The sequence below is a fragment of the Zeus faber genome (genome assembly GCF_960531495.2).
Source record: "Zeus faber genome assembly, chromosome: 2".
Classification (NCBI taxonomy): Eukaryota; Metazoa; Chordata; class Actinopteri; order Zeiformes; family Zeidae; genus Zeus; species Zeus faber.
The window spans coordinates 32,497,186-32,523,805 of record NC_137189.1 but is presented as its reverse complement, the minus strand read 5'-3'; the positions used below and the strand labels follow the sequence as shown (position 1 = coordinate 32,523,805).

At 43.9% G+C, this 26,620-nt stretch overlaps 1 protein-coding gene across 1 annotated transcript; it reads left to right on the top strand.

The window, feature by feature from the left end:
* The first annotated feature begins 1,205 nt into the window (after positions 1-1,205).
* On the top strand, positions 1,206-13,807 carry fdx1 (ferredoxin 1). Its single transcript, XM_079996689.1, has 5 exons — positions 1,206-1,659; positions 8,663-8,787; positions 10,875-11,004; positions 13,058-13,172; positions 13,404-13,807. Exons 1-4 carry the CDS (start codon positions 1,463-1,465, stop codon positions 13,164-13,166), a joined length of 561 nt encoding a protein of 186 aa, XP_079852815.1. The 5' UTR covers positions 1,206-1,462; the 3' UTR covers positions 13,167-13,172; positions 13,404-13,807.
* Positions 13,808-26,620: the final 12,813 nt, after the last annotated feature.

Below are 26,620 nucleotides of genomic sequence, written 5' to 3'. Positions count from 1 at the left end.
TTCTTCATCATGCGGATGGCCGGGGTTAGGGTCCGATCTGATGGAGCATCTGTGGGAAGTGCTGGAACGAGCCTGATCCATGGGGGCCCCACCCCCATGGATCCACCCACCCCCTTTTTATCCATGGTGATGAGTTTCAATAATCTTTATCTTTTGGTTTCATCTCTTCTCATTTTATTTGTTCAGCTTCCCTTCCTCTCACCTTCCTTGAACCAGTGTCTCTCCATTACTTCCGAACCCTCCGACGGAGAAGGGCCAACGACCACTGGTGGGTGAATTCAGACGGTTTTGGAGGTGGGCCAATGATGGGTAGAAGAAGAAGAGTACTCTAGGAGTACTGTATGGGTCTGGATGCTATACCTCCTAGATTCTCCTAGAACTTTGATTTTCTTTAGTCTGCATTTAATGGGAAAGTGACATTGACATACATGACGTACATGACAAAACACACATCATTTACACACGTTGTTTTTGAATCTCTCTCTCTCTCTCTCTCCACACACATGCATGCATGCATATGTTGTGTGTATATATATAAAGAACTACTGTACCGTATAAAAATAAATAGAATAAAATAGAGTTTAACTTAGTGAAAGGTTAGGCTTAAAAGTGGAAGTTCAATGTGCCTTGTGCATTGCCATTCAGAGGAGGGGTTTCCTCCCTGGCACAGAGGGGAGTCACTGTCGATGACTACCGCGGTGGGCAGGAATGACCTCCTGTACCGGCCCTGAATGAAGCGACGGAACAAATACAAAAAGGACAGAGGAAGCAAATGTAAGCAAAACACGGAAAGGAAAGGAAAAACAAAGTGTATGGCAATATATGCCTATGAGTTGTCTTTGTTCATTTGTCAAGTTTACGCTCCCGAGATAGTGTGGTGTGTGTGTGTGTGTGTGTGTGTGTGTGTGTTTTCTCTCTTTATTCGTCTTTCTACACATGTGTTTGCTGCGCGTAAAGCAAAGAGAGCAGCAGGTCGTCTCGACGCGCACCGTCTTCGGCTTCGAAGGGGCGGCGTCGGACGCGGAGCGAACGCGCTCCCGCCCACACGGGTTCGCTCGGGGCGCAAAAACGAGCGCCCCGCCTCCGACCCCAGCGTGATTGGCCGGCGCGGGGCTCACACGTGACCGGGCGCCGGGCGCGTAGCCTTCACTCCCGGAAATAGTCTGGGTTGGGACACAGTTGTCCGCTGACAGCGCCTCGTTGCCGCCGCTTTTTCTTTTCCTCCAGCAGCTTAATCACCTTGGGGGGGGGGGGTTTTTGGGACTGTCGTCCTGGCCAACCACCGGTACCCCGCGTTATGCAATGAAAGTGACTCTGACAAGCGACGGAGCTAAACGAGCTAGCGGCGCGTTGAGACAGCGAGGTGAACCCGACCGGACCGGAGCTGTGCTGCGCTACTGAACAACCCTTTTTTTTTTTTTAATATATATTTATACATAGTTTTATTGTCCGTTGTGCTTAAATGGCTTTGGTGAGCGCGGCGAGGAAACTGTCTCACGTAACGTTGCGGGAGAGCTTGCTGCGGGCGGCTGCGGCTGCGGCTGCGATGGCCGCTCCGGTGTCACCCCGACGCAGGGCTGCCTCCGCGGGGTCCCCGCCACGTCTGACCGCTGGGAGCCACGGCCATAGGAACTTCACCGCCGGCACGCAGAGACTCTGGTACGTAGGCGTAACCGTCCGGGGATGAAACAATTTAACGTCAGGGTTATTCTCCAAACGAAATACAGAGTCATTGCAAAACTGAACGAGTGAAACAATGCGCATAGTTTACGCTCACCAGTGACGCGTCCGCGAAAACTTCATCTACCGAGACTGCTTACGTCACGACGATTCGCGTCTGACGGCGTGGTGCGTTCAAAACCCTCGGAATTCTTACCGCACACAGACCACGTTCGCTCAACTGTAGATTCAAAACGACAGTATTTATGGCGATCACACATGGGCTCGATTTGAGTAAGAAGTCGAAACTGCCTTTCAAACCCCTACGTCAGATTTGTGAAATTGTTATTCTAGTTCTTGAAAGTCCCGAAAGCGTGGACGGGGTGGACGTTGCTTTATCTTTCCCACGCCGGCCACTCAGGTTAACTTAACTGCTCATTCGTTTCAGATTCGTGAAGCCTTTACCCGTTTCATCTGACTTCAGCGTCGTGCTTACAGCAGAGGGTTAAACAAGAAGTGAGCCACCAGAGTATTACCAAGAAATGACATATTTTTATAGTCTTGCACAAGTAAACAGCTTATCCTGTATACCAATAGTCAAATTGTCTGTCCTTTAAAAACAAACCAAAAAAAAAGGATACTTTTAAACACATTTCCAGCCTACACGTGGGGTTCCAATGCTCTGACCAAGGCCAAACCGCCTGTTGGACTGGATTGCATAACGACGCATCACCTGGGTTGAAGGTTGGGTTAACTGGCCTTAACCGGACACCGGCTGACACCGGCGGAGGCTGTGTACACAACACCCACAACAGTTTAATGATCACGAAAGAGGTTCCACTCATCCATCAGGGCGTAAGCTTCTCTTAGTCACATATTTCCAAAACCATGGATGTATGAGGAGAAGAAGGGCAAGATAAAACACGAGTATGTATAGAGTGCATGTGTGGTATGGGACTTTAGAAGTGTGGCGGACATTATTTTCGGGAAGAAACCCACTTTTTCTTTTACCATTTGAACAGAAGAAAACACCAAAAGTGTTAATAAAATAGGTGGTGCAGAGGTTTGCTTTGGAACTGTGCCACAGTACCAAATGATCTATGAAAACAGTCAATTTATGAGGCTTACATTGTCCATAAACCAAATTGTTTCATTTAGTTATTATCTGGATTATTTTATTATCAGGAATCTAACCAGGGCCTTGAGGGGCTTGAATTTCGTTCTCAGAAATGTAAGTCCTGGAATACCTTGAAAATAGCCCCCTTTGTGCTAGTGCACATTTTCACATTGAAAATTTATTATTTTTGTTTTGTGTGAAGTCCTTGGACAAAAAAACAAAAAACTAGTGCTAGTCAGGGCGTGCGATGTCAAAAGGCAAATTAACTCAAACACGTCCTACTACAACTTATTCGTTGCATAATATGAAAGGAGAACTCGCACGGTTCTCATTTTCCATGACTAATCTTCAAGAGAAGTCTGTCTGATATATCATTCACTCTGATTTAAGGGTTTTTAGTAGGGTTTACAAGAATTTTGTAATAATGCAAATGTAGTAATCCATCCAATGAGTCATTTCCTCGTGACGTTCCCCCGTTTTGACATCGCAATCGCATTTAGTATGCGATTTTTTTATCTTCTGTATTATTCACTAAACACAAGCAATACATGTTTCCATAGTAGGACCAACACAATATTGGATACAGTATACGTATATATACGAACTGCTCTTTCTTGTAGGCCGGGCCTACGTGTTTTGATGAAATATGATGAATTGATGCATGAATTGATAGAAATAACATATCTTTATTTCACTATTGAATTGTAAAACGAAAAACCTTCAATCACAGAATATTGACTGATTGATTGAACTTCAAGACTTGTAATTGTTAGAATCTGAAAATTAACATTCAAAAAAAGAAATTGAGTATCGCAGCAGAATTTGTTTATTTTTTTTAATCAAAATGTTGCGTGTATACGTCCACATACATCCTCTCTGTGTGCGCAGTTCAATGAACTTTGTCTGTGCACTGCTCCGTGCGCTTGTGATATGCTCATCAAATTTGGGGAAAAAAAGGATAAAAAGAAGGAAAAAAACAAAAACAAAACAGAAGCAGTGTTGTGGAAGAGCCTCCGTCCGGACTCTAGAGGTGTTCAGGGCTCTGCCAGCAGCACACAGCCCCAATTTGATAATCACGTTCTATTACATTGCGAATTTGATTAATCGTTCAGCTCCAGTGCCCACACACACTTCTGTTTCCATCCTGGGCCATGGCTGACTGCAGCAAACACTCAAATGTTTAGCTTAGCTTCACTAAATTTTAATATATTTTTCTTACTAATATTCTTCCATTATTTATTAAAATAGTTTTGGTTTGGGATTTTTTTTGTTGATCATTCATTATAAGAAAGAGTAATATTTTTTTTTATAAATTAAGGGAGAAAGAAGCCTTCCTTTCACAGTTGACAGTTTACTGATTATAGCCTGAATGTGCCAAGAATAAAAAGAAAGCTTTTATTTTTATTCTTTGCAGATGCACTCCCCTACAAAATCACCCCAATCATTCCAGGATGATTAATTCTTTCCAAATAGAACTATTCAAGTCACCTGGTGAAAACACTGTATTTTTTCCATATTTCATGAAAAAAAAATTGCAATTTCAGTTTTTTTCAATATCATGCAGCCACAGAAAACAATTTACAAAGCAGCATTGGGTATTATGTTTGTTTTACAACGTGTTCTTGCGTGTTATTTGTTTTGTGTTTTGCTGCTGGAGCAACTGTCCACACGTGAGCCTTCATGTCCACTCCAACCTGTCACAATGAGTTTACCATTGGCGAAATGAGGGCCAGTACTTTGTGTCTTTAGAACCATCTTCTCCACTTGTGGTGTATAAGGTGGTGAGGTCCATGGTGGAGGCTCCACCTCACGTCTTCAGCTTGTTTCTGAGCTTCAGAATTTGAACCTTGTCGCCAACGCGACCGCAGCCGGCGTGATGTCGTAGTTGTCTCTGTATGGTTTAGGTTTTTGGTGCGGTCTGACAAGGCTAAGCTGTTACAGAATGTTCATCCATGACCCTGCACCCTCATGACCCCAGATAAGAATGTTCAGGGCCCCTGCACGCCATCCGTTATGGAGGGAAAACCAGGAGGATAGATCGCCTCCCTGTTAGAAAGTTCATATCACCTCCGTTTGGAAAACATTGGATCATTTGCAAACTGGTACAGATTCCGCTGCCCTGGAAGTTAAACGACAACCACAACCTTAGCATTTAGATAGATAGATAGATAGATAGATCGATACTCTATGCATCTATTGCATTTAAACTGTTGACAGTTGACTGTACACAATAAAATATAACAAGATAGACTAAACCTACACTCTAAAAAACGATGCCTTGTCTCACCTCAAAAGAATTTAGGAAAGTATTTGCGTGAATCTTTTTGAGTTAACCGTACGTGCAATATTTTAAAGTAAATGCTATGATAATCCTACTCATTGTAATTAAGTTGGACAAACTTGAATTTTGTCTTCCAGGATTAAGCAAATCAAGTTGTTGCCGTAATATTTAAAATTATAAACAAACCTAAGAAATTAAGTTAAGAAAATGCAAATATCAAGGCCATTTCAACTTTTATTAGAAACCATTACTTCATCACAACAGTATTCAACAGTATTCTTTCCTATAGGATAAAAAACAGCTAGAGCTACAACTAGATTGTAAGTAAATTCACAAGGATTCTGTTTAAGAGAAACCACATTTGGGCATATCCTACATTATTTTTTCTTTCTTAGTGGTCGACTTAAAGAAAAAAAACGAATGGCTACAAATATTTTGCATATTAAAAGCAGAAATGGTGTTTTTTTACGCTCTGTGTCGTAGAAATTTACCTAAAGGTGAGACATCAATTAGATTACCACTCTGATGTACTTTGCAATATATTGTATTTATTGAAATTGTGCTCTGCGGAGCAGGACAGTATGCATTCTCTCAGGAGATACTATAGGCTTTTTTTTTTTTTTCCCACACCCAACAGTTCTGGGGACTCCCTGAGGGGAACTAGGAACTTGGGAGGTCCCCGAGAACTAAATACCTTCAAGGGCTTTTTTTTTTTTTCTGTTTGCGCTCGCACTGCACTGGAACTCTGAATTGACGTCATCCAACAGGGTTTCAGCTGGAGTTCCGTGTTGTATTTACTCCGTAACATTCACTGATTCACGGGCAAATCAGTTTCTGAACAAATTTGAGGTGAGAAATAAGCAATCCAGATGCTGAAGCTTCACTCATTAGATCTACAAGACGTAGCTTAAAAGTTTGTTCCGACTTCTGTTAAGAGGGCCTCGAATCGGGACGCTGCGCAGGGATTTATTATTATTTTTTTGTTTAATTCAATTAACTTGAAAATGAAATAAATCTACATTAAACAATAAAAATAAAATTTTTGATGTTTTTATTTTTATTGGTTATATTTTATTACCACGAACAAGACTCGACCAGGTGGACTGTCCTCAGTTCGCTTGGGACGAGGGACTGTCACGGTGCACTTAGGTCACTGAAGGTTCCTTTTGTGCCGGTTTGTCCCTGCCCTGAAGTAGGAGCTAAAAAGCTTCTTCAAAACTGAGTTCTAGGAACTACGCACGTTCCTAGTTCTAGGAACTACGCACATTCCTAGTTCCTGGAGAGCGGACCAAAAAAAAAAAAAAAAAAAGTGCCGGTTCCTCCAAAAGTTCTTAGAACTATGAAAGAGTTCCTGCGGTGCGAAAACAGCTGTCTCTTTAAGAGTGTATCTTCGGAGAGTCTTTTAAACATTGTTACACCTCACATGGCTCTCTAAATATCATATACCAAGACATGTACGTTCCTACAAGTGATATACATTTCTGCTTTCCTCCTGATGTGAGCATATACACAGAAGAGTCAGTTACAAGTGCAATGTGTTCATATTATCATCATATATAAACAATCGTTGCTGAGTAGATAAACAGAAATGATCAAAAAAATATGGTCATACAGCCAAATTAAGGTGTGTCCTGGTATTTTCCACTACATTACCCCCCTTTTGTTCCTAATAGAACAAACACATTAAGGGAAACACACAGTCTTCTTCTTCTTCTGTGTCTGTCGGCTGCTCCCGTTAGGGGTCGCCACAGCCGATCATCTGCCTCCAATACCTTCTGTTCTGCGCATCTTCCTCCCTTACAAACACACAGTATGATAAGATAACAGGAATATAATAATGATGATGGTAAATGGCAGGCACGGGTTGAGGCAAATTATTCTGCAGCTTGGGCAGACAAATGACCAGGGGAGACGAGCACTTTCCATGTTTTCAAAATCACTGACGGTGTATGAGACAAGAGGATTTCCTTTCGAATCCCTTTGTGCAAAGCCAGCGGCATAGAAAACGTGGTCGGGATTTTCAAGAGGAACCGATGTCAGAACTCGACAAGGCATAAGAGCTTGTTCGATAACAGGATAGAAGTGAGAGGTTTTTGGTTGTAACAACAGTGTGAACAGCATGAGGCACATGTACAGTTAATTCTACAGGTGTAACGGAACGTGGTTGATCCGTGCGGATCGAGAAATTGAACATGATATTGGAAGTAACTTAATCAGGTTTTTTTCATTCACTGCCGTATTTAAAGGAGGTAGATGTCATGCATGCCTCATATTGCACTTTAATTTAACAATTGAGTGTTGAATATTTTATGTATTATAAGATTTTATTTAAACATTGGACATCATGAATGTTGTTTTCATATAAGGCCATGGGCAAAAGTTCCGTGCTTTAGGTGTTTTACAGAACAAATGGAAGGCAAAGTTATGTATATTGATCTTCCTTTTTTATTTATTCATTTATATATTTTTTTTTCTTTTGGCTGATGCGAAAAGTGATCCTACCAGTGACTCAAAACCGTGATCCGAACCGTGAGTTTTGTGATCCGTTGCACCCCTAAGTAATTCCCTGTATGCCACAGGAGAGGTGAAAATACAGATACAAGTAAAGAGTGTGTATCTCATTCACACACAGATTTAGAGGAGGAACAGAGCAGTAGATCATCTACATATTGAATTAGAGTGCACCCGCCTGGTGGTTCAAAACCAGATAAATGTTCCTGTAACGCTGCTGAAAACACAGCAGGTGACTCCATGTGGCATGCCGTGTGCACGTATATTGCTTTCCTTTAAACGTAAAAGCGAACCATGACTGGGATCCCTTTTCCACCTATAAACTGAGAAACGCATTAGCCAGATCTACCACCAAGAAAACACATGAGGACCCTGGCACCTCAGATAATACTGTAACGGGATTTGGTACAGCCGGAGCGCGGTGCTTTGTCCAAGATGTACGTGCTGTAAATGAAGCTGTTCATCATTTACAGCACGTACATCTTGGACAAAACATTCATTGGTAACATTTTCCACTACTTCCACCTACTTTTGCTACATGGGAAACAATGCTCAGTGTTTACATATACACATTACATGCAATAAAAGTTGGTTGGTATGCATAAATGCATACCTCATATTATTTACATGAAAAAAACAACTAGATAGAAAAAATGTAATAAGTTTTTAATACTGTACCTTTGCTGGGCTAATGGCTGCTCCAGCAGAAAGTGTTTCCCACTGACTTCCAGAGTTCTTCACATATACAACTCCATCCAGTGATATACTGTATCTCACCTATAATGTCATGAATGTTCATTTTAAAGGTCACTGAGCTCAAACATTTAAGTTTAAGTGAAATAATATGAAAATGTCATGATTTTTTTATTTTTTATTTTTTTTGTCTGTCTCATCTCCTTATGTACAAAACCATGGCTACATTTATCCACCTTCGTTCAAAGCCCTAGTTTCCAGACGTGTTTAGGCCTATAGAGCAGGTGTCTCCCCCAGACAGACCAGCAACCAAACCTCCTAGTTTTGGACGTAGCCCCGTCGACGAATTACCACACCGACTGTGTATATCTGCCTAATAAAAGCTTTTGCGTGTGTTCCAGGTCCGACAATAAGGTCACGGTCCACTTCATAAACAGAGACGGAGAGAAGATCACAGTGAAGGGGCAGACGGGGGATTCGCTGCTCGACGTCGTCATCAACGAAGACCTCGACTTTGACGGCTTCGGTAGGTTCGCGCGCACACACGCGTACGGAACAATTCGACTGATGGCGTCAGCTTCCTACACCAATCGCACCAAAAAAGACACATTTGGCGTCGACCAATGAGGACGCGTTCAGAACACGTACCTCATCAATATTCATATGTTGCCGACAAAAAACCTACTCATTGTTACCTGCTCACCATCTGGGCTTTCTCTTCGCCTTTTTCCAACCGGCTAAATAAAGTTTTTTATTCTGGAATATGCGACTCATTAAAACACTGTTGTTGCTGCTTTTAGAAACGGTCCCTCCACCTTTTTTTCTTCCACAACACACTTTTTACAATTAAATAATCCTATGACACACCACATTCCTTTAAACCACTGAAAACACCAGAAACATGTATAAATGCCCCTATAATTATTATGAGGCATCTTTGCACTGCAGGAACTTTTTCATAGTTCTAAGAACCCTTTAGAGGAACTGGGCCTTTTTTTTTTTTTTTTTTTTTTTTTTTTTTTGGTCGCACTGCAGGAACTACGAACGTTTGTAGTTGTTAGAACTCCGTTTTGAGGAACTTTTTTAGACCCTACTCCAGGGCAGGGACTAACCGGCACAAGAGGAACCTTCAGTGACACAAGTGCACAGTGATTGGTCCAGACGTAAATGCACGTCCCCGGCGCACCGAAGACAGACTGCCTGGTCGATTTGCATCGCTCTGGGTGCGGACTAGCCCATGTAGACTCAGCGGTAATAAAAAAAATAAGTAAATAAGTAGATATTATTTATTTAATTTATTATCTTTTCCGACGTTCATTGGATGAATTAACATGCGCCCCGTAATCCCTCTGCGCTGCGATGCCAGCCTGTGCCTTAGGAAAGTCGGAACAAACATTTAAATGACGTCTTGTCCATCTAATATGAGTGAAGGTCCAGCATCTGGGTTGCTTATTTCTCGCCTCAAATTTGTTCAGAAACAGATTTTGGTGGACTGATAAGATACGGTGAAGTAAGTGAAAGTTACGGAGTAAATACAGCACGGAACTCACGCTGAAACACCGTTGGGTGACGTCACAAAAAAAGCCCTTGGAGGTATTTAGCTCTCGGGGGACCTCCCCACCTCAGGCGAGTCCCCAGAAATATTCAATGCGAAAACGCCTTGTGTCTTTTCCGATTTGGACTCACAAAGTGAAGATAGTTACTGAGGACTTGAGGCATTTGACACGATTGATATTGAATGTGACTGATTTGCTTTTTGCATTCCACCAAAGTAAATCATTTTGACAGAATTAAAGTATTCTCATCAAAATTAAATTCACAACTCAGCGCCGACTCTTCTGACTCTCGCTCATTTTTCGGGAAGTCCGCCCTCGCTCGCTGTGCTTTACACCAAGTGAATGAAACGCACCGAGAGGCGGAAAATCCAACCACTCTTTTTACAGAGTCATTCGTCAAAAACTGAATCTCAAAAGAAGAGTTGAACCTATCGTCATCTATGAAGAGTCCTCACTCTGAGTGAAACTTTTTTTCTTCCAGGGATGCTATTCTGTCAGGAAGTGATGAGTCAGGTGGATTTGCGCAGCCTTGTGATTTGAAAAAATTTGAACAACACCGCCGTAGACTAGGCTGTTAAATTTGACTCCGTGGAAAAACAAACATTACAATGAACGCCTATAATGAAGTAAATTTAGTGTGCTGCTGTAGGACTGCACCATAACAACACCAAACCAAGCCAGAGTCCAAAACAAGTACCAATCTGTAATTAGAACATTGTAATTGTACATTGCATACGTACTGTATGCAATGCACAATATACATTTACTTCTTACTCATACTTCTTCCGCTTATTAGTTTTATCTTAATAACGGAGATCTAACAGTTGTCTTTATAGAGTCCTACTTTATTTGCACAGCCTGTTTTAAATTGTATGTCTTGTAAATAATGTGCTTTTGGCTGGAAGGCCTGATACACCCAGCAAAGTGGTATGTTCAGGCTCAGGGCAATGCAGATGGGACGTGGGGGGAAACTGCACAATTGAGAACTGACATTTAACTGACAAAACGTCAAGCTTGTGTTTTGCATGATAAATTTCAGTTTTGGGTGTCTCTACAGGAGCGTGCGAGGGTACGCTGGCCTGCTCCACATGTCACCTGATCTTCGACGAGGAGGTGTACAAGACGCTGGGCCCCATCACGGACGAGGAGATGGACATGCTAGACCTGGCTTATGGCCTTACCGACACGTAAGGACGCGCGCACACTCCTTTCCCGCTTTAGTCTTAAAATGTCTTCAATTCAGTTTTTACAAACATTAGGCCGTAAAAGTCATGAGATGGTCTTGATTTCAATATAAACACAACGGGTTGGGTTTTATTCATCCATATTCATCCAATTCTTTTTGTCAAAATGAGTCATGTTCTTCTGCATTCTGAGTCAATATTTCTGTTGTAAAACCTGATGCATACCTTCATACCTGTTTCTAGATGAATCAAACTCACTTTATACTCACTTCCATACTTATCTGTAGCGAGAAAGGCAAAAAAATACCTTCGTAGTTAGCGGTCTGAAGTTCTGTGGAATGAAGTATTGGCTACATTTATTCCAGTTCCTAATCACTTAAATTGCTATGTCACCTGAATAATTCTAATAACAGCTATTACCATCTAGTTCATAACCTGACCTATTTCTACCTCATACTTACCTCTCTGCACCAAATACACCGTACTTATCTGCAATCATTTATTGAATAAGAGAGGTGATTCATCTTAAATTTTGTAAAAAAAAAAGACTGCCGAAACACAAGATGGCAATGTCGCGTCGATTTTTAGCATAAAAACAGATCAAGGACATTTCACGCCACAAATTGAGTGTCAGATGATGTGTCGTAGAGGCTCCATTTTGGCCATTTTGTTTTCTTCTGTTGCCAGAAATGAACAGGAAACACTTCGTGGGGAAAAAGCGGGCCAATCACAGCTGCTGCGGTCTTGTGCCGCCCCGATGTGTACACCAGTTGTAAATGTTTTTCTAAAATGTATAAAATAGTCTCTCTTTCCTATAAATATACATAAATAGTTTAATGTATGCTTAAACACCACACAATCCCTCGAAAACAAAGCAGACGATACTTCTCCCTGCAACGATGGCCCTGTCTCTGAAGTAAACGGTCTATATAACAAACATTTGAGGAGAATCACACTGATTTAATATATTTATTATTTAAAATGATTATAAATAATTTGAATCCCCTAGTTCTACGTTTAATCCTTTAAAAATGTTTGTTTTTGAATATTAAAAATAACAAAGTATACAAATTCTAATGGGATTAAGGATAAATATCTGCAGCCCTACTAGGTTTTCAGGTTCATTTTGACAAGGCGCAGCTCACGAATGGAGTTTTTTGTTTTGTTTTGTTTTTTCTCCCTGCGACCAACCAACCAATGAAAAACCTGGTCTTCAAAACGTCACCCCCCTGTCCCGGCATGCTGGCTGTGCCTTTTACACAGACAGCGTTTCGGCCCCGTTTTGGCTCTGTGACTACCTAGAATAAAGGCGCAATATTCCCACCTTGAATAGGCTGTGTGAAAGGGGCTTATGTAATAATTATAATAGACTAATAATAATTACAACAACTAGGCAACTACTCCTACTTATAATATTAATATGCAAAATAATAATGCATCCAAACAGGTTTTTAGCACTGCAGGAAATGTATTCACACCCCTCACTTGTGCTTCAAACCGGAGAAAGTGAACATGCTCGTCTTCAAGGCCTGGAACCAAGACAAAGTCAAATAAAAGTCAAGACGGATAAGACATTTTCATTTGTTGTTTGTTTGTGAATTTATTTAACAGGGACAAGTAAAATAAACAGGGACGTCCCAGAAAAGGGCATTTTGGCCTTCTCCCTTCAGGCAATGCTGATCTATTTGATTTTGTCTTATTTATTTGACACTGCCATAGTTAAATGTTATGTTGTTTGACATTTAATATCTGAGAATGTTAAGAAAGGCTATTTGAATTTATTTGACCTAATTCAACCGTCGGGAAGTCGGCAGATGAAACGTCTGTATCAGGCTCTAAAACAGTGGTAATCAAGCTTTTTTTTGGCCAAGCTCCCTCCTGAGGATTTCATGGACTTTACTTGAATTTTGTCACACCCCCTTGCAATTCCTCAGCAGAAGATTAAATTCTGACCTTTTGGCTTGGTGTGTTTTGGGTTCCCTCCTCCTTTACCTCTTATCTTCTCTTTCGTCCCCCTCCATATTCTAATCTATGCCATCTCTCTATGACCTGCCAGGTCCCGTTTGGGTTGCCAGATCTGTCTAAGTAAGTCCCTGGAGGGCATGGTGGCCCGGGTGCCCGAGAGTGTGGCGGACATCCGGCAGAGCCAGGACGGATCCTCCTAACCAACTGTTTGTTTATCTATCTATCTATCTATCTATCTATCTGCAGAACACTCATTTATGAATTCCCAGACATAATGGTTCTGACTGCCTGTAATAACTGCCTGTTATTGCTGCCAATTTCCAATCTTAGCTTAAAAATAAATAAATAAATAAATAAATAAATAAATCCGGAAGCCGTTCCTTTTCAACTCCCGTTAACCTTGTATTCAAATCTGTCCTTTTTTTTTTTTAAAACAGGCGTGTGTCCCGTGTGTCTCATAAGTTTGTCCGGAGGCGGCTTCTGGCCAGAGGTCCGCATTTTCCCACTGCGACAGAAACGATCGTAGCACGAAGTTCCGCTGACAACCCTCTGGTCACACACTGTACTGTTTTAGACGACTGCAACACCACATCATATGGAATGATATGATAGAAATCGTTCACAATTCACCATTGAAACATTATTTCAATAGTGAAGAATTGTGAAAGATTTCGATCATGCAACTCTAATGCTAATGTCTGACGTAACTTAACATATGCAGTATGGTGTTATTTTGTTTGTGTAACCAGATGATTTTTAGCTCTTTGGTTGTATGTTTGTAACAAAACACAATGTAACCGGTGTATAGATTTGGACAATATGTAATAAACAAGATCACATTTCTAATGGCTTAGTAAGGGGCGTGTGTGTGTGTGTGTGTGTGTGTGTGTATGTGTGTGTGTGTGTGTGTGTGTGTGTGCGCGCGTACGCGCCCGCCTGTGCCTGTGCCTGTGCCTGTGCCTGTGCCTGTCTTTGAATTGTCTATTTATTTGGTTCAGAAATGCACTGGAAACATGGATCCTCACCAACCAAGTGTATTTACTCCGGCCTCACCTTGTGTCTATTCACAGCTAAACACACAATGTCCACATTTTTTACCGGCGGTTGGGAAATGTTGATTTTGAAAGGTTTTCTCTTCCCGATAACACCAATTTGTAGAGCTCAGGCTTGTCATTGATCAAAACATCCAGATTATAGGACCCCAAGTAACATAGAAAACAGGGTATTTGTACTTTTGTTTGAGACCTGAGTACTTCTTCTACCACTGTTAAACAGTTTAGAGTGTCGTCCTGCTTCCATTTGCATACTATCTGATTCATACTCGGACAATATTGGCTTGGAAAAGGTAGCTGAAATCCTGCCTCAAGGTCCCCCACGGATCATATTATTTGAAATCAGGGCAGACTTATGTGAAAAGCATAAACTGGACCATCAGCGGTGAAAGGAACCGAATACGATGCTGGAATGTCCGAATTTGTATCGGAGACATTGGAATCAATACCAAGTCGTCTCAGATGGTAATGGGAATAATATAATTTATAATAATATAAAATATAGTTTCAGCAAAAGCTGCAAAATAAAGCATTGCAGTTTCAAAGGCCAAAAAGAAACAAAAAAATTGGTTTTATTTTCAACAGCAATCATTAAGCCAGAGGTGGAAAATAGTAAAAAAAAAAAAAAAGCACAATAGGTTTTTAACCTTGAGTTGGTACCCATCACATTAACGAGGGAAAAATAACACAGCTTGTGGGCTAAGGTTCTTTAATGTTTATTAAGCTGCGGCACTTCTAAAAGTCTCCAATCAGCAAACCAACACTGGAAATAAAAACACTCGGATCAGCAAGCGTCCATACGGGACGTCCCTTTTGGTAAATGCGTCTTATACATTCGTTTATTTTAGGTCCATTGAATTGTTTCTCTGACAAAAAAAACCCCAAATACAAAAAAAACTTGAATACTATGACGCTGTAGATTGAGAGAATGAGCTCAGTAGTAAAAGTCAGACTTCCATAACGTCATTTAATTTACAGAGGATTTGAAATGTAAACACATACTTGGCAAATGCTTCAAAATGCTCACACTGCTTTAATAGATCAAGCGTTTTAAGCTTTAAAACATTTCTATTTGGTACATCTGCTCTATCTGCAAACGATTGTCAATATCAATTCATATTAACATCAATTAAATTCTTCCTTATTTGCACGTCTTAATATTCCGAGGGCGTAAACGTCTCTACAGGGCTGACACAGAGCTGATAAAACCTGGTAAAACACTTCAACTCATCTTTTGAGCAAGGCATCAGAAAAGTACAGATTGTGTTCACATACGTAACACCCAAGTGGTGATTTCCCCAAAAGGCCAAGAAAGAAAATCCAGTGGACGCTAAAGGAACAATCCTACACAGTGTTTGGCAAGAACAAAACGAGTCACATGCAAAATAAAGTTTAGTTTGTCCCAGATGTATCCTCTGTTTGAGCGTGGGATGACGATTTTAATAACGATTCATTTGTAGTAAGCAGCAAAATGAAGGTCAGTTCGGTTTTGGACAAATTGCATATATAGATATACATATGTGTTAACAGTTACAAAGCAGTGTATTACATTTAGTTTGTGTCTCCTCTACAACGTCCACAGCCTTCTTCAGTGGACCTTGTAGACTCCCCCCAAACAACAAAACACAGGCTGTGGAAGTACATCCACTCGAAAGAAACCAAACTCAAGGATAGACTTTTTTTTTGCATTTTTCAACCCAGTTCCGCCTTAAATAGTCGGCAGCAAACTCCCCGAGCGGGACGACGGGAACCAACATTTTTCGAAGTGGGCGGGGGAGTGCACGGTGTGGCCCAATCTCGAGAAGAGAAACAAACCATTCACGTCCACTTGCAGCGGAGCCACGGTTCTACTTTGGATCGACAAACACCAGCGTCTCCCAACCGTTTTCCCTGCCTCGGCTCACTCTTTTTATACGGTTAAATATTCCCAGGCCGCTCTACCGCGATCCAGCCATCCAGCGCTTTGCAAAGTGTGACTCGTCCAGAATGTCCACAGAGCCAGAGACACAGGGGGTTCGTCGAGGAAACCACAATGTACGTAAGAAGATCGGTTAAAAAAGTCAATCGGTTACTCGTGGACAATACTGAGGTGACCTTCTGACTGACTCCATCATTGATGACTGACTCGTCATCAGTAAAGCTCCACACTCAGTGTGTCTCTGGGCTTGTGGACATGCTGGCTGACGGTTTGCAGCGTGTTCTCCTCCACAAACGCCTGTTCTCCGGAACAAATCACCGTGGTGACCTCACATCACCATGGTGACCTCAGCACCATCTGAAAGTCAGTCCGCTAAACGGTGTTTCCAACCTTTTTCATGCCGCGACACCACACCACTACCCCGTTAAACAACAAAAACATCACAAACATACTGTGCTTATTGTTATTATTATTTTTATTATTATTATGGTCTACGAATAGTTAGCGCCGCAAGACTGGTGAACAATTTGCCCGTAGAGAACAAGTCTTCTGAGTCTCTGGCAAAATTATCTTCGACTCACAAACTGAACAGGGACTAATTTAAAGACCAAGGCAAAAACAGGTCAAAAGGCATTTGCTATAATTCATATTGAATGTGACTGATAGACACTTGCATTACACCAAAATGAATTATTTTCACAGAAATAAATTCAGGAAGTTCAGGAAGTCGTCCTCACCTCAGCTTTCCTCGCTCACCACGCGTCACACCGACTGAACCACATGAACGAAGGGTCTGAAGATCAACTCTTTTGACCGAGTGACACGTCACAAACCGATTCTCAAAGACAGTCAAACCTTTCATCCCCGCTAATAATTCTGACTTTCAGCCTTGAGCTCGTTCTGATGAACGCGGAGCCGCTGTTCTGCCGGAACTGACGAATTACATGAATTGGTGCAGCCTTGCAATTTTGATCTTGCAACACGCGCGCTGGGCTCCCATTATTTATTTTTTCAAGTGGTATTTTAAACGTTTTCACAGCGTACCTGGCGAGCTCTCGCGCGCACTAGGGGTGAGGGGTTAGGACTGGACTACACAACTATGCCTTTGCATGTCATTGCCACTGCCTGCGGCCTTTCCTCACACGTAGGACTCTTCAGAAAACAGGAACTTCTCGAGCTCCGGCTCTGCGGCCGGGTCACTGTGTCTCCGCAGCCACTTCCTCTGGCTCTCCACCAGGTCCAGCGCCACCTGCTGGCTGCTCCTGGGGTGTGACTCAAAGTAGCCCTGCACCGTTTTGGCGGCGCAGGGCGAGAGGCAGAAATGTGGCTCTACCCCACCGTGCGTGTCCGCCTTGGAGACCTTCAGCCCAGGATCGCTGGGGAGCCGCTGGCGCACGGCCCCCCTGTAGGGCCGCTGCAAGTGGAGGGCCCCGTCCAGAGCCGGGGACTTGCCCGACTGCAGCAGCCCGGGCTCCGAGGCCCGTCGCTGGGAGCGCAGGGCATCACCCTCCTCCTCCTCCGGCGTGACAGAGTGGTAGCGCTGCCGTCGGAACAAAGACAGGGGGAGCCCCGTCCGGCGGTGGGGGGGCTGGTCCGCCTCGTCCACGGCACTTCCTGTGGCGAGGTTGCATGCTGTGTTGGGGGGCTTCCCGGGCTGGGCCGGCGGTAGGTCTGAGGCACGGAGGCAGAGGGGTCTGCAGAGATGGAGGCTGCCGGTGGAGCGGTGATGGCCGGGGGGCTCCTGCCCCCTTGCCTTTCTGCTCAGCTGCTCTCCTGCTACCTCCTTCGCCGCCGCTTTTAGCGGCTTGGACCTGGGGCGTTCATCAGAGGTCAGTTTCCGTCCATATTTCCCCGGTCCTCCTTTCTCAACACCTGGTTTAGTGCCAGCGAGAGATTTGTCACTTGATCCTTTCTGGTTGTCCAGACGTGTTGAATACAAGAGAGAGAGAGACAAAGAGAGAATACAGTCAGGACATTCATTAGAGCTGGTCCATATAGGCAAACCAAGTGACTGCCTTTTTTTTCTTTTGCCTTTTCTTCAGAATTTTTGATGGCGTCCCTGCGCTTCTTTTTTTTTTTGCTTGAAGCAGAATTTTAGAACTGCTGCTTTTGATTTGTGTTGTTGGTTCAGCCACCCCTTCCTTCCAAGAGCAGCGCCTGCATTCCTCTAGTTAATAAAACAAATACACACACACACGCGTTACGTCACACACGTGTAATGTTTTCATATCAACCAGCCAATCCTAACAGGAGCATCAACAACTGACTGTTGATGTGTCAAATGAAATTGCGTGGGTTTTTTTTTTTAACAAGCGGGCGACAAGTTAGAAATCTGCTTAGTTCGGCTTAGTACGGAGCAAAATTTTGAAGACAAAACCATCTGGAAGTGAATATAAAAAGAGAAGACTTCAGAAAGAGCAAGAAGTGTCAAAATTAAAGCGTTCACTACGAGCGCAAGCTCGCTCTGACCCAGCTGGCTGCAGCACAGCCACCATGCTGGTCCCCGTGGGGCCGAGCTGGAGGATAACTTACCTTCAACAAGCGGTAACGTGGCACTACCTACTGCCCAGGAGGAGCAACCCGAATTGCATGGTGAAAAAACGGATGCTCGACCCGTACGGACGGGACCACGAGTCAAAGATGTTGATTTTCCACGAGACGGCCCTCCCAGGAAATTTTCCGACCAGTCACTACAGTCTGACTTTAACGGGGCAGAAACTTGACAGGCCTGGGCTAGTTTATTCAGAGGACCAGGACGCTGTTTTTTGCTTTTGCTGGAAGCTTTTTTGTTGTGTGTTTGAGCAGAGACACCCAGCATAGCGTAGCACATAGCGTTTTTCTCGCGTCATGGCAACACAAAACAAAACATGGCGTTTCTTGGACGTGGTGTTGCATTGTTCGAGTACATCAGTAGTATCTTTCTACAACTTGCGAAGATGATTAGCCTTTTTGATGCCGTAATGGCAGAGCATATCAAAAGAACAACTTATCTTGGAACGCATGAAGATAGTTACAAATTCTCTCTTTGCTTAAGTCAGCAAAATAAACAAAATAACAAACAAAATACTTTCTGTCATTTTAGACTGTGCACCTGATGAGAGCAAAACTGAACAGATGACATTGATAGTGCGCTTTATTGAAGACGGTGTTGTACAGGATAGGGCACACTTCTTGGAATGTATTGAATTGACGGATGCCACCGAGACTGGTATGACAGACGTGCTTACGAGGAGACTAGAGGAGCAGGGCCTTGATATTGGGAACGTGAGAGGACAAGGCTATGAAACAGTTACAACAAGACTACGATTCAATTCTTAATAACTATGAATCTATAGTCGATTGATTGTTAAAATCCAGAGTGTATGTGTATATATATATATATATATATATATATATATATATATATATATATATATATATATATATATGTATGTATATTTGTAAGTATTGTTGGAGAATTTCTCCTGCGTGGTCAGTGAGGATATAAACCGATTAGTGTACAAGTGGAGTTGTTGTTGACGGCTCTGGAAGGGGCCAAAAAGACGGAATGGGGTCCTAGGAAGGACATGAAAGACGAGTTAAATCTCGTATTGCGGTGACAGGGAGTAAACCAAGATGACGAATTGCCATTGGGGCCAGTGTTGTGGAAGAGGGAAAGAGTATAAAAAAGCGGTAGAAGAAGCGGAGGAGGCCGCCAAGGGCAAGTTGGTGTTGTCACAAAGGAAGTTGCATAAGGTCAGAGATGAGGAAGAGGGACACAGATGCAAGTGGTTTTCATGGGCCATGTTTTGGCAGGGGATGGATCATCAAATGAGGAATAAGAAACAGAGTAAAATGGAGGAAGAGGCCTCTTTGCAGCAGAAGGCCGAAGCGGCGCCGACCGCGCCTCCGTTGCCCAGTGCGATGTATCCAATATTGGAAATTGACTCGGGCAGATTCCAAATTGAGGTAGAGAATGGGCCCGGAAGGGGGTCTGACGGGTGTGGGACAGGGACTCTGCCGATGAGGGCCGAGGACTATCCACCGTGCGGGCCAAGGCCGGCAAACCAGCTGGGCCCTGAAATGGAGGCGCCGCCCGGGGAACTTTTTCCCCAGGGGCCCCTGCCATGGACTGTGATGTGGGAGCAAACGGCGTTACACACACATGCACTGCAACCCTGAAATGATCCGGACATTACCAGGATGAGCTGTGTGTGTGAACGCACAAATATCTGAATCATTTGACCCGGACTTTACCCAGCCAGCACCTGTGTACAAAGTCTGTGTAATGTCCGATTGAGCGGTATGTGTGAACAGAGCAGGTGATTGTCCGGAGCATTCACAGGTGAGCGAGTGGGCGTGCCACTCCTGTCAGCTAATAACAGGAAACTGAGGCTACAATTTGCACAGGCTCACCAAAAATGGACAATTGAAGATTGGAAAACGTTGCTGCAGCATTTAGATGGTAGGGTCAGAATTTAGCGTAAAGAACTGAAAGCATGGATCAATCCTGCCTTGAGGGTTAGGGTTAGGGTTCACACTGGTGGTGTAATGGTGTGGAGGATATTTTCTTGGCACACTTTGGGTCCCTTAGTACCAACTGAGCATGGTTTAAAGGCCACAGCATACCTGAGTATTGTAGCTGATTGTGTTTTCTTCAAGTATGTTTTCCTTGCACTGCATTCTCTGTCTGGTTGTAAGATTAGATAATGTAATGCTATTTAAAATTACTTTTAGGAGGATTTAAATGTATATTTAATACAACACAGTCAATTAATTCTATTATATAATTATAGGACCCAGAATCGCGATTGTGGCGCCTCCCCTTGCGGCTGCCTGCGCGAGCACCTTGTGTCGATTACGCACATTTTGGTATTTTTTAGTATTTATAGAGCTTATTGTGAGTAATCACCGGGTGTCATGACATTTCACTGCATATATGTATGAACGTATGTATATGTATGTGACAAATAATCTCTTGAACTTGAACTTGAACTTGATAGTGGCTCCAACGTGAGGGGGAAATATAACGGCGTACGGAGAAGAGTTTCGCGACATTAAACCAAGGGCATTCTTCACTCCCTCAATGTGGTTGTTGATGACGCTGTGTCATGCCGCCTCCAGGCGGTCAGCTTCTTTGGCACTATCCAAATCCAAGGTTTACAATTTTCTTTTCTTCCTCGGCTTTGCGCCGGCAAGGGCTGACAGACCACACACAACAAGGAGGACTCACTGTGAAACAAGATGCGAGAGGAGAGTTGAGGCTGTTCAACCCATCCCGTTTTCAACTCTGAGAAATAAATGATGCCCTCTTGTCAATAGGGATTGACACTCTCACCGGAGCCTGCTGGGTGAAAACCAGGGCGGATGCGAGCGGCACTGCAGCAAAAATGAAGACCGGCACATTCATGTGCTCCCTGGGCGTCTGGTCTGACGTTCTCTTTGAGATTAACATCACCGGCAAAAAAAAACCTACAGGCGGCAAGCTCGGAACAAGCAGTGAGACAGCTAAACGCCAGGGCAACCGCACGGATGTCTCCTTTCAGAGAGCGCTGTCTAACGGCAGAGCTGGCTGAAGAATCTTTTCCCAGCGCAAACAGCAGTAGAAGAAAAGGATGTTTTCCCACGAGGGAGACAATGAACCGGTCATTGGATCCTCGACAAAAGTTCAGAGTCGATTTATTTTGCCGGGACTGTGCCACCCGGTCAGTGCAGGGGCGCTTTTTCTCAGCTCCGGGAGCACGCTGAAACGCAGGGGGGTTTCTCTAGGGTATTCCATCAATACGTGACAAGGAGGATTACAACGGCAGCTCTCCAAGGATACACAGAACGTGCGCGGGCCCTGACACGTGGAGACTCAACAGACAGAGCGGCAAAACGGCTGGGGCCGGGCCTGGCCACAGTAAGCTGTTTGACTAATGCGAGGGTCACGCCACCGCCGACGGGGCTGCGGCGTGAAGCTGAGCAGCTCTCGTCTCGTCGGCGTACTGTCACACCGGGGCTTCTGTGCACCTGCCACACCTGTTTGTGGCCTGGTTGGGCTCAAAATCGACAGGCCGTTGTGGGCTCCTTTTCCAGATTTAATGGGGCCATGTGTACTTTTATTATTTTTTTAAATGGTGGAGCTGTTTACTTAGCAAAATAAATTACCTCACAAAATAAATAAATTATTACCATTTTCCAAGGTTCAGTTCCATTGAGAGCGTATCTTCCCTGCTATTGGCTATCACCTGGCTCTGCAAATCTGCATTAAGTGGAATTCTGCTAAAACTGTCCTTGTCGCCGTGAAGCCGTGAGCCCGTTCCCGGTCGCAGCTCTGTTTGAAATGTATTGCTCTTTGCAGCGCATGTACGCCGGCTGTGTGACTGTGCCATAAGTTGTAATCAGATAAATCATTCATCAGTATCGCGCCTTTCAAGATAGATCTTGTTTGTTGTTGTAACCCCCCTACCCCCACATCCAGCTTGACTGGATCCCTCACCTTGTCCTTCTCCTCGTCCTCCAGGTTGTCTTGCTGCGTCAGCGACAGCCTCCGCGCCTTCTTGAGCCAGGAGTTTGGGTGGAGGCCCCTGCTGCTTCTCAGCGTCGCCCAGGCGAGGAGCTGCTTGTGTGTGGAGCCCTTTGGGTAGGGCCCCTGCTCAGCCGCCACGCTGGGGGGCAAGGCCGCACGGGCCAGGTCGCAGGGTGTAGAGGCACCGGGGAGGGCGTCAAGGGAGTCGAGCGAGGAGTGGGTGGTGGTGGTGGGGGAGCATGCCTGCGGTCTCAACGGGGCCCTGTTCCTGTTCTGACCTCTGGGGTCCAAGGGGGCCAACGGTGCGCGGCCGCCAGGCCTTCTGCAAAACCCCTCGTTAGCGTCCTCATCCACATTGCGGCCCTCAGTGCCCCCCGGGACGCACACTGTGAAGCCGGCCGCGTATGCTATGGCCGGCTCCGAGCATCTCCTCTGCTGCCTGTACGGGCCTTCCGGGGCACGGGGGTCCAGCGGGCTGGTCAGGGGGCTCTCGGAGGGCGCAGCCTGATTGTGGCGGGCGGGACCCCGCGCTGGGCTGTCCTGGTCGTAGTCGCTGAACGTCAGGATGGAGTCCAGGCTCCCCCGGAGCGGCTTGGGGCCGAGGTGGCGGCCGAGAGCCGGAGAGACGGCACCACCGCTGCTGCAGTCATCCAGCTCGTTCTCCAGGCTGTCGTACGACCAGGTCTCTGATGGGGGAGAAATGAGCTATTGACTTGACTCGACTTGACTTTCAACTTGCATCTGGGGTGGTGTTTAAACTAATAGGAGTTGGCTATTTTACCACCCATATTGATGACTGATCCCTCACACTGTTTTGTGGTTTATTGGAATATAATAATAATATAATATAAATATAATAAATAAATATAATATAATACAGGAACACATATCATTTCATAGGTCTTATGAAAATGTTGAAAACTTGTAAAATTGAATTTGTAAATTTTCATATTACATCCGCCCTAAACGCTTTACTATTGAGAAACTTGGCTCGGCTGCAGCTTCTCACTCTGCTTAAATGTAGTCCAGTGGTCCTCAGAAAACACAGAATCTCCTTTTCGAAAGCTCCCATACAAACACATGACACAACACATGTTTTGACTAACCGCAATATCACATTTAATTAAAAAATACTTTTTGGCCCAGTACATCCAAAATGGCACATTGACAGCAGACCGCCAGTAAGAGTGGCAAAATGAGCTGATTCCCGGACGTGCAAAAGAGTTGATAAAACCCTCAAACACCTGATTTGCGACCATTATGGTCTTCGCTATAACATAGAAACTGTCTGACTGTATTGTGGGCTTCTTGTGTCCGAAAAGGAGAAGCTGCAGCGGAGTGGTAACTTCCTCAGTAGTAAAGCGTTCAGCGGGGATGTGTGATCCAAAGTTGTAAATGAGGGAAGCCAACATCTCGGTTGAAAAGGTCTCACGTAATAACCAACACGGCTTCAAAGGTTGTCGACATGAGTATTTGTATGTGCGAGCGTGCGAACCTGCCGCACTGATCTCCTCAGCACTCTGTCGTTGAGGAGGTCCTCCAAACAGCGTGCTGGGCTCCTGTCCCAGAATCTTCTGGCAATGGTCAATCATGAACTTTACCAACTCACACACCTGGAGAGAAAAGCGGGAGAGAGAGCAGGTAAAGCGAGAGGGGGATATAGGAAGAAAGATGTGGATGGGAGAGAGAGGGAGGGAGAGGGCCAAAGGTGTGAAGAACAGACGTGAAGGTGGAGAGAAGAGAGAAGAAGTCTTCAGCAACAAACAACAAACAGCAATATTTCAGGCCAACTTGTCAAAGCAGAGCTTAACGCCCCCACCCAAATCCCCTCGCGAGGCTTAAAAGGGAACCCCATAAATAACGATCAAAACATTGTTTAGTTCTTGTTTTATATGATATGATGACTACTGGAATACTACTACTACTACTATATGACTGTTCTGGTATGACATGACAGACGGTTCCTACTCTACTGTTAGTTTGTTGTGATTTCGTGTCTGCGTTTTAATGGTGCAACAAAACATTTTCATTCATAAAGATATTCAATTTTTTTAATTCAAAGATTTTTTTGATCTAGAAATCAAAACCGGGGAAATATTCTTTCCGAAGCCTGATTTTTCAGCGTGGAACAACACGTCCATCACGTGACTATAAATTTAGATCTCTAGTCTCCGGGCCTCCTTACCTTTTTGGCCCCCTCGCCCTCCAGCTCGGGGCTGCAGGGCCCCGGGGACCACAGCATGCTGGGAGCGAAGCACACCGACAGGTTGAAGCTGGTCATCTGGTTGTCGTGGGCGTGGCTCTGGATGCCATGCAGCATGGCGGCCACGTAGTGCAGCAGTGTGGCGTTCTGCTTGGGCAGCCTCCCAGTCAGCCTGCAGGGGTTAGACACAGACACCACGACCATAATAATGAAGTACATCTAAGTACATCTTGAGGAAAACTAAATCAGGAGTGAGATTTTTCTCAACAAATTGAAACAGCCTGGTTGAAAAGGTGGAGGATGGTGCAGGTCTCACCTCTGTATTTCCCCCACCTGCTCCTCCTCTTCTTCGTCTTCCTCCAACACCTCCATCCACTCCTCGTACAGGTCGGAGCAAAGCAAGCTGCCGGGGATGCTGCGCAGGAAATCCTGAGGACAGCGACACACACACACACACACACACACACACACACAGACACCTTTTACCTGTTGGTCTAACGAGCAACAGGTAAAACCCCCATCCCCACACACACTCGGGAGAGGAGCCCTTGTCATGACCGTGTCCATCTGCTCCTAGGCTTATTCCACCTAGACACTCTCTCACAAACTGTGTTTTCTCAACCCCAATATCTGTGTCTCTGTGCCGGAGGGCCATGAAACTTCCACATATGACTTAAAAATGTATATTATATATATTTTCCAACTGTGTTTACACAGTCTTGAGAATGTATAATTTCAATGTATAGTTTCAAAGTTACATGGGGGTAAACTAGGAAAATGGAGACGAGGTCTTATTATTATATTTATTATATTACTACACCCACAGCCAGGCTTGTCATGCTGTTACGGTTTACTCATCTCTACTATTTATCCAGATTAAACGGCTTAATCAGAAGGTTTATAGCAGCAAAGCAGAGGTGTTGCTGGATAGCATTTCACCACCAAATTGGATCAGAGCAGATTAATCATGTTGCTCAGATATGGGTCAGCCCTGTACCTGGGATACTGATGTGTGTGTGTGTGTGTGTGTGTGTCTGTGTGCGTGCACATGCTCACACACACACATTTCTCCTCATGCCCTCTATTATGTCACTAAATACTCAACGTAACTCATATTTTGTGTTATATTTATTGTTTATTCTTTATCATTAGATTTATTGTATATTTGCCAATTCTTTATTGATCATTATTTACTTTTACATTTATTTTCATAGTTTATTGTTTATTGCTAGGTTTCTTTTTTAATTGTATTTTGCCAAATGTTTTCTATCTTCCAGTTAATTGTAGGTTAATTGGGGGTCCAGTCCGTAGGGAGAAAAAATCTCTGAATTTTGAAGTCTAAAACTATCTGGGATACCAACATCAGCATAACACACACAAATAGTTTACCTCTTGTTCGAACTGCGTTGTCACATACTTAATTAATTTAATTTAAATAATTTCTACCGCGTGGTTGAAATTTCATCCAAATCAATTCACAAACGTATATTAGCGAAACACAGGTCAATGCATTTCACTCCAAAATATGTCCAACCCGGCTAAAACTATTTGGAAGACATCCTTGGCCAGAACCTACGAACATGGTAAACATGTCGTGTAAACCGCTATGTCACAGGGGTCTCGTGGTTGAAATTTCATCCAAATCGATCCACATAGGAAGCAGATATTAAGGAAAAACCGAACAACTTTAACCCAGAGTTTTCAGCTGTCTTGGTTAACTGACATCACTATTCCTAAATAAAATGAACAAGATGAAATTTACAGTAAGACGCTGCATGACGTCATATTAATGTACAGATTCCAATTGAGAATGTCCAGTTGGACCGTGTCCTCTGTGCAGCATAACAGCATAACAACCAGCATAACAACCTGTTCTCATTCAAAAAAATAAAAAAAATTACTTTGATGGATGAACTCTGGTCAGGGTTCAAAAGACAATATCTCTGGTCCACTGAAATCTCTCTCTGAAATGGGAATGTGTTTTTGTAAGG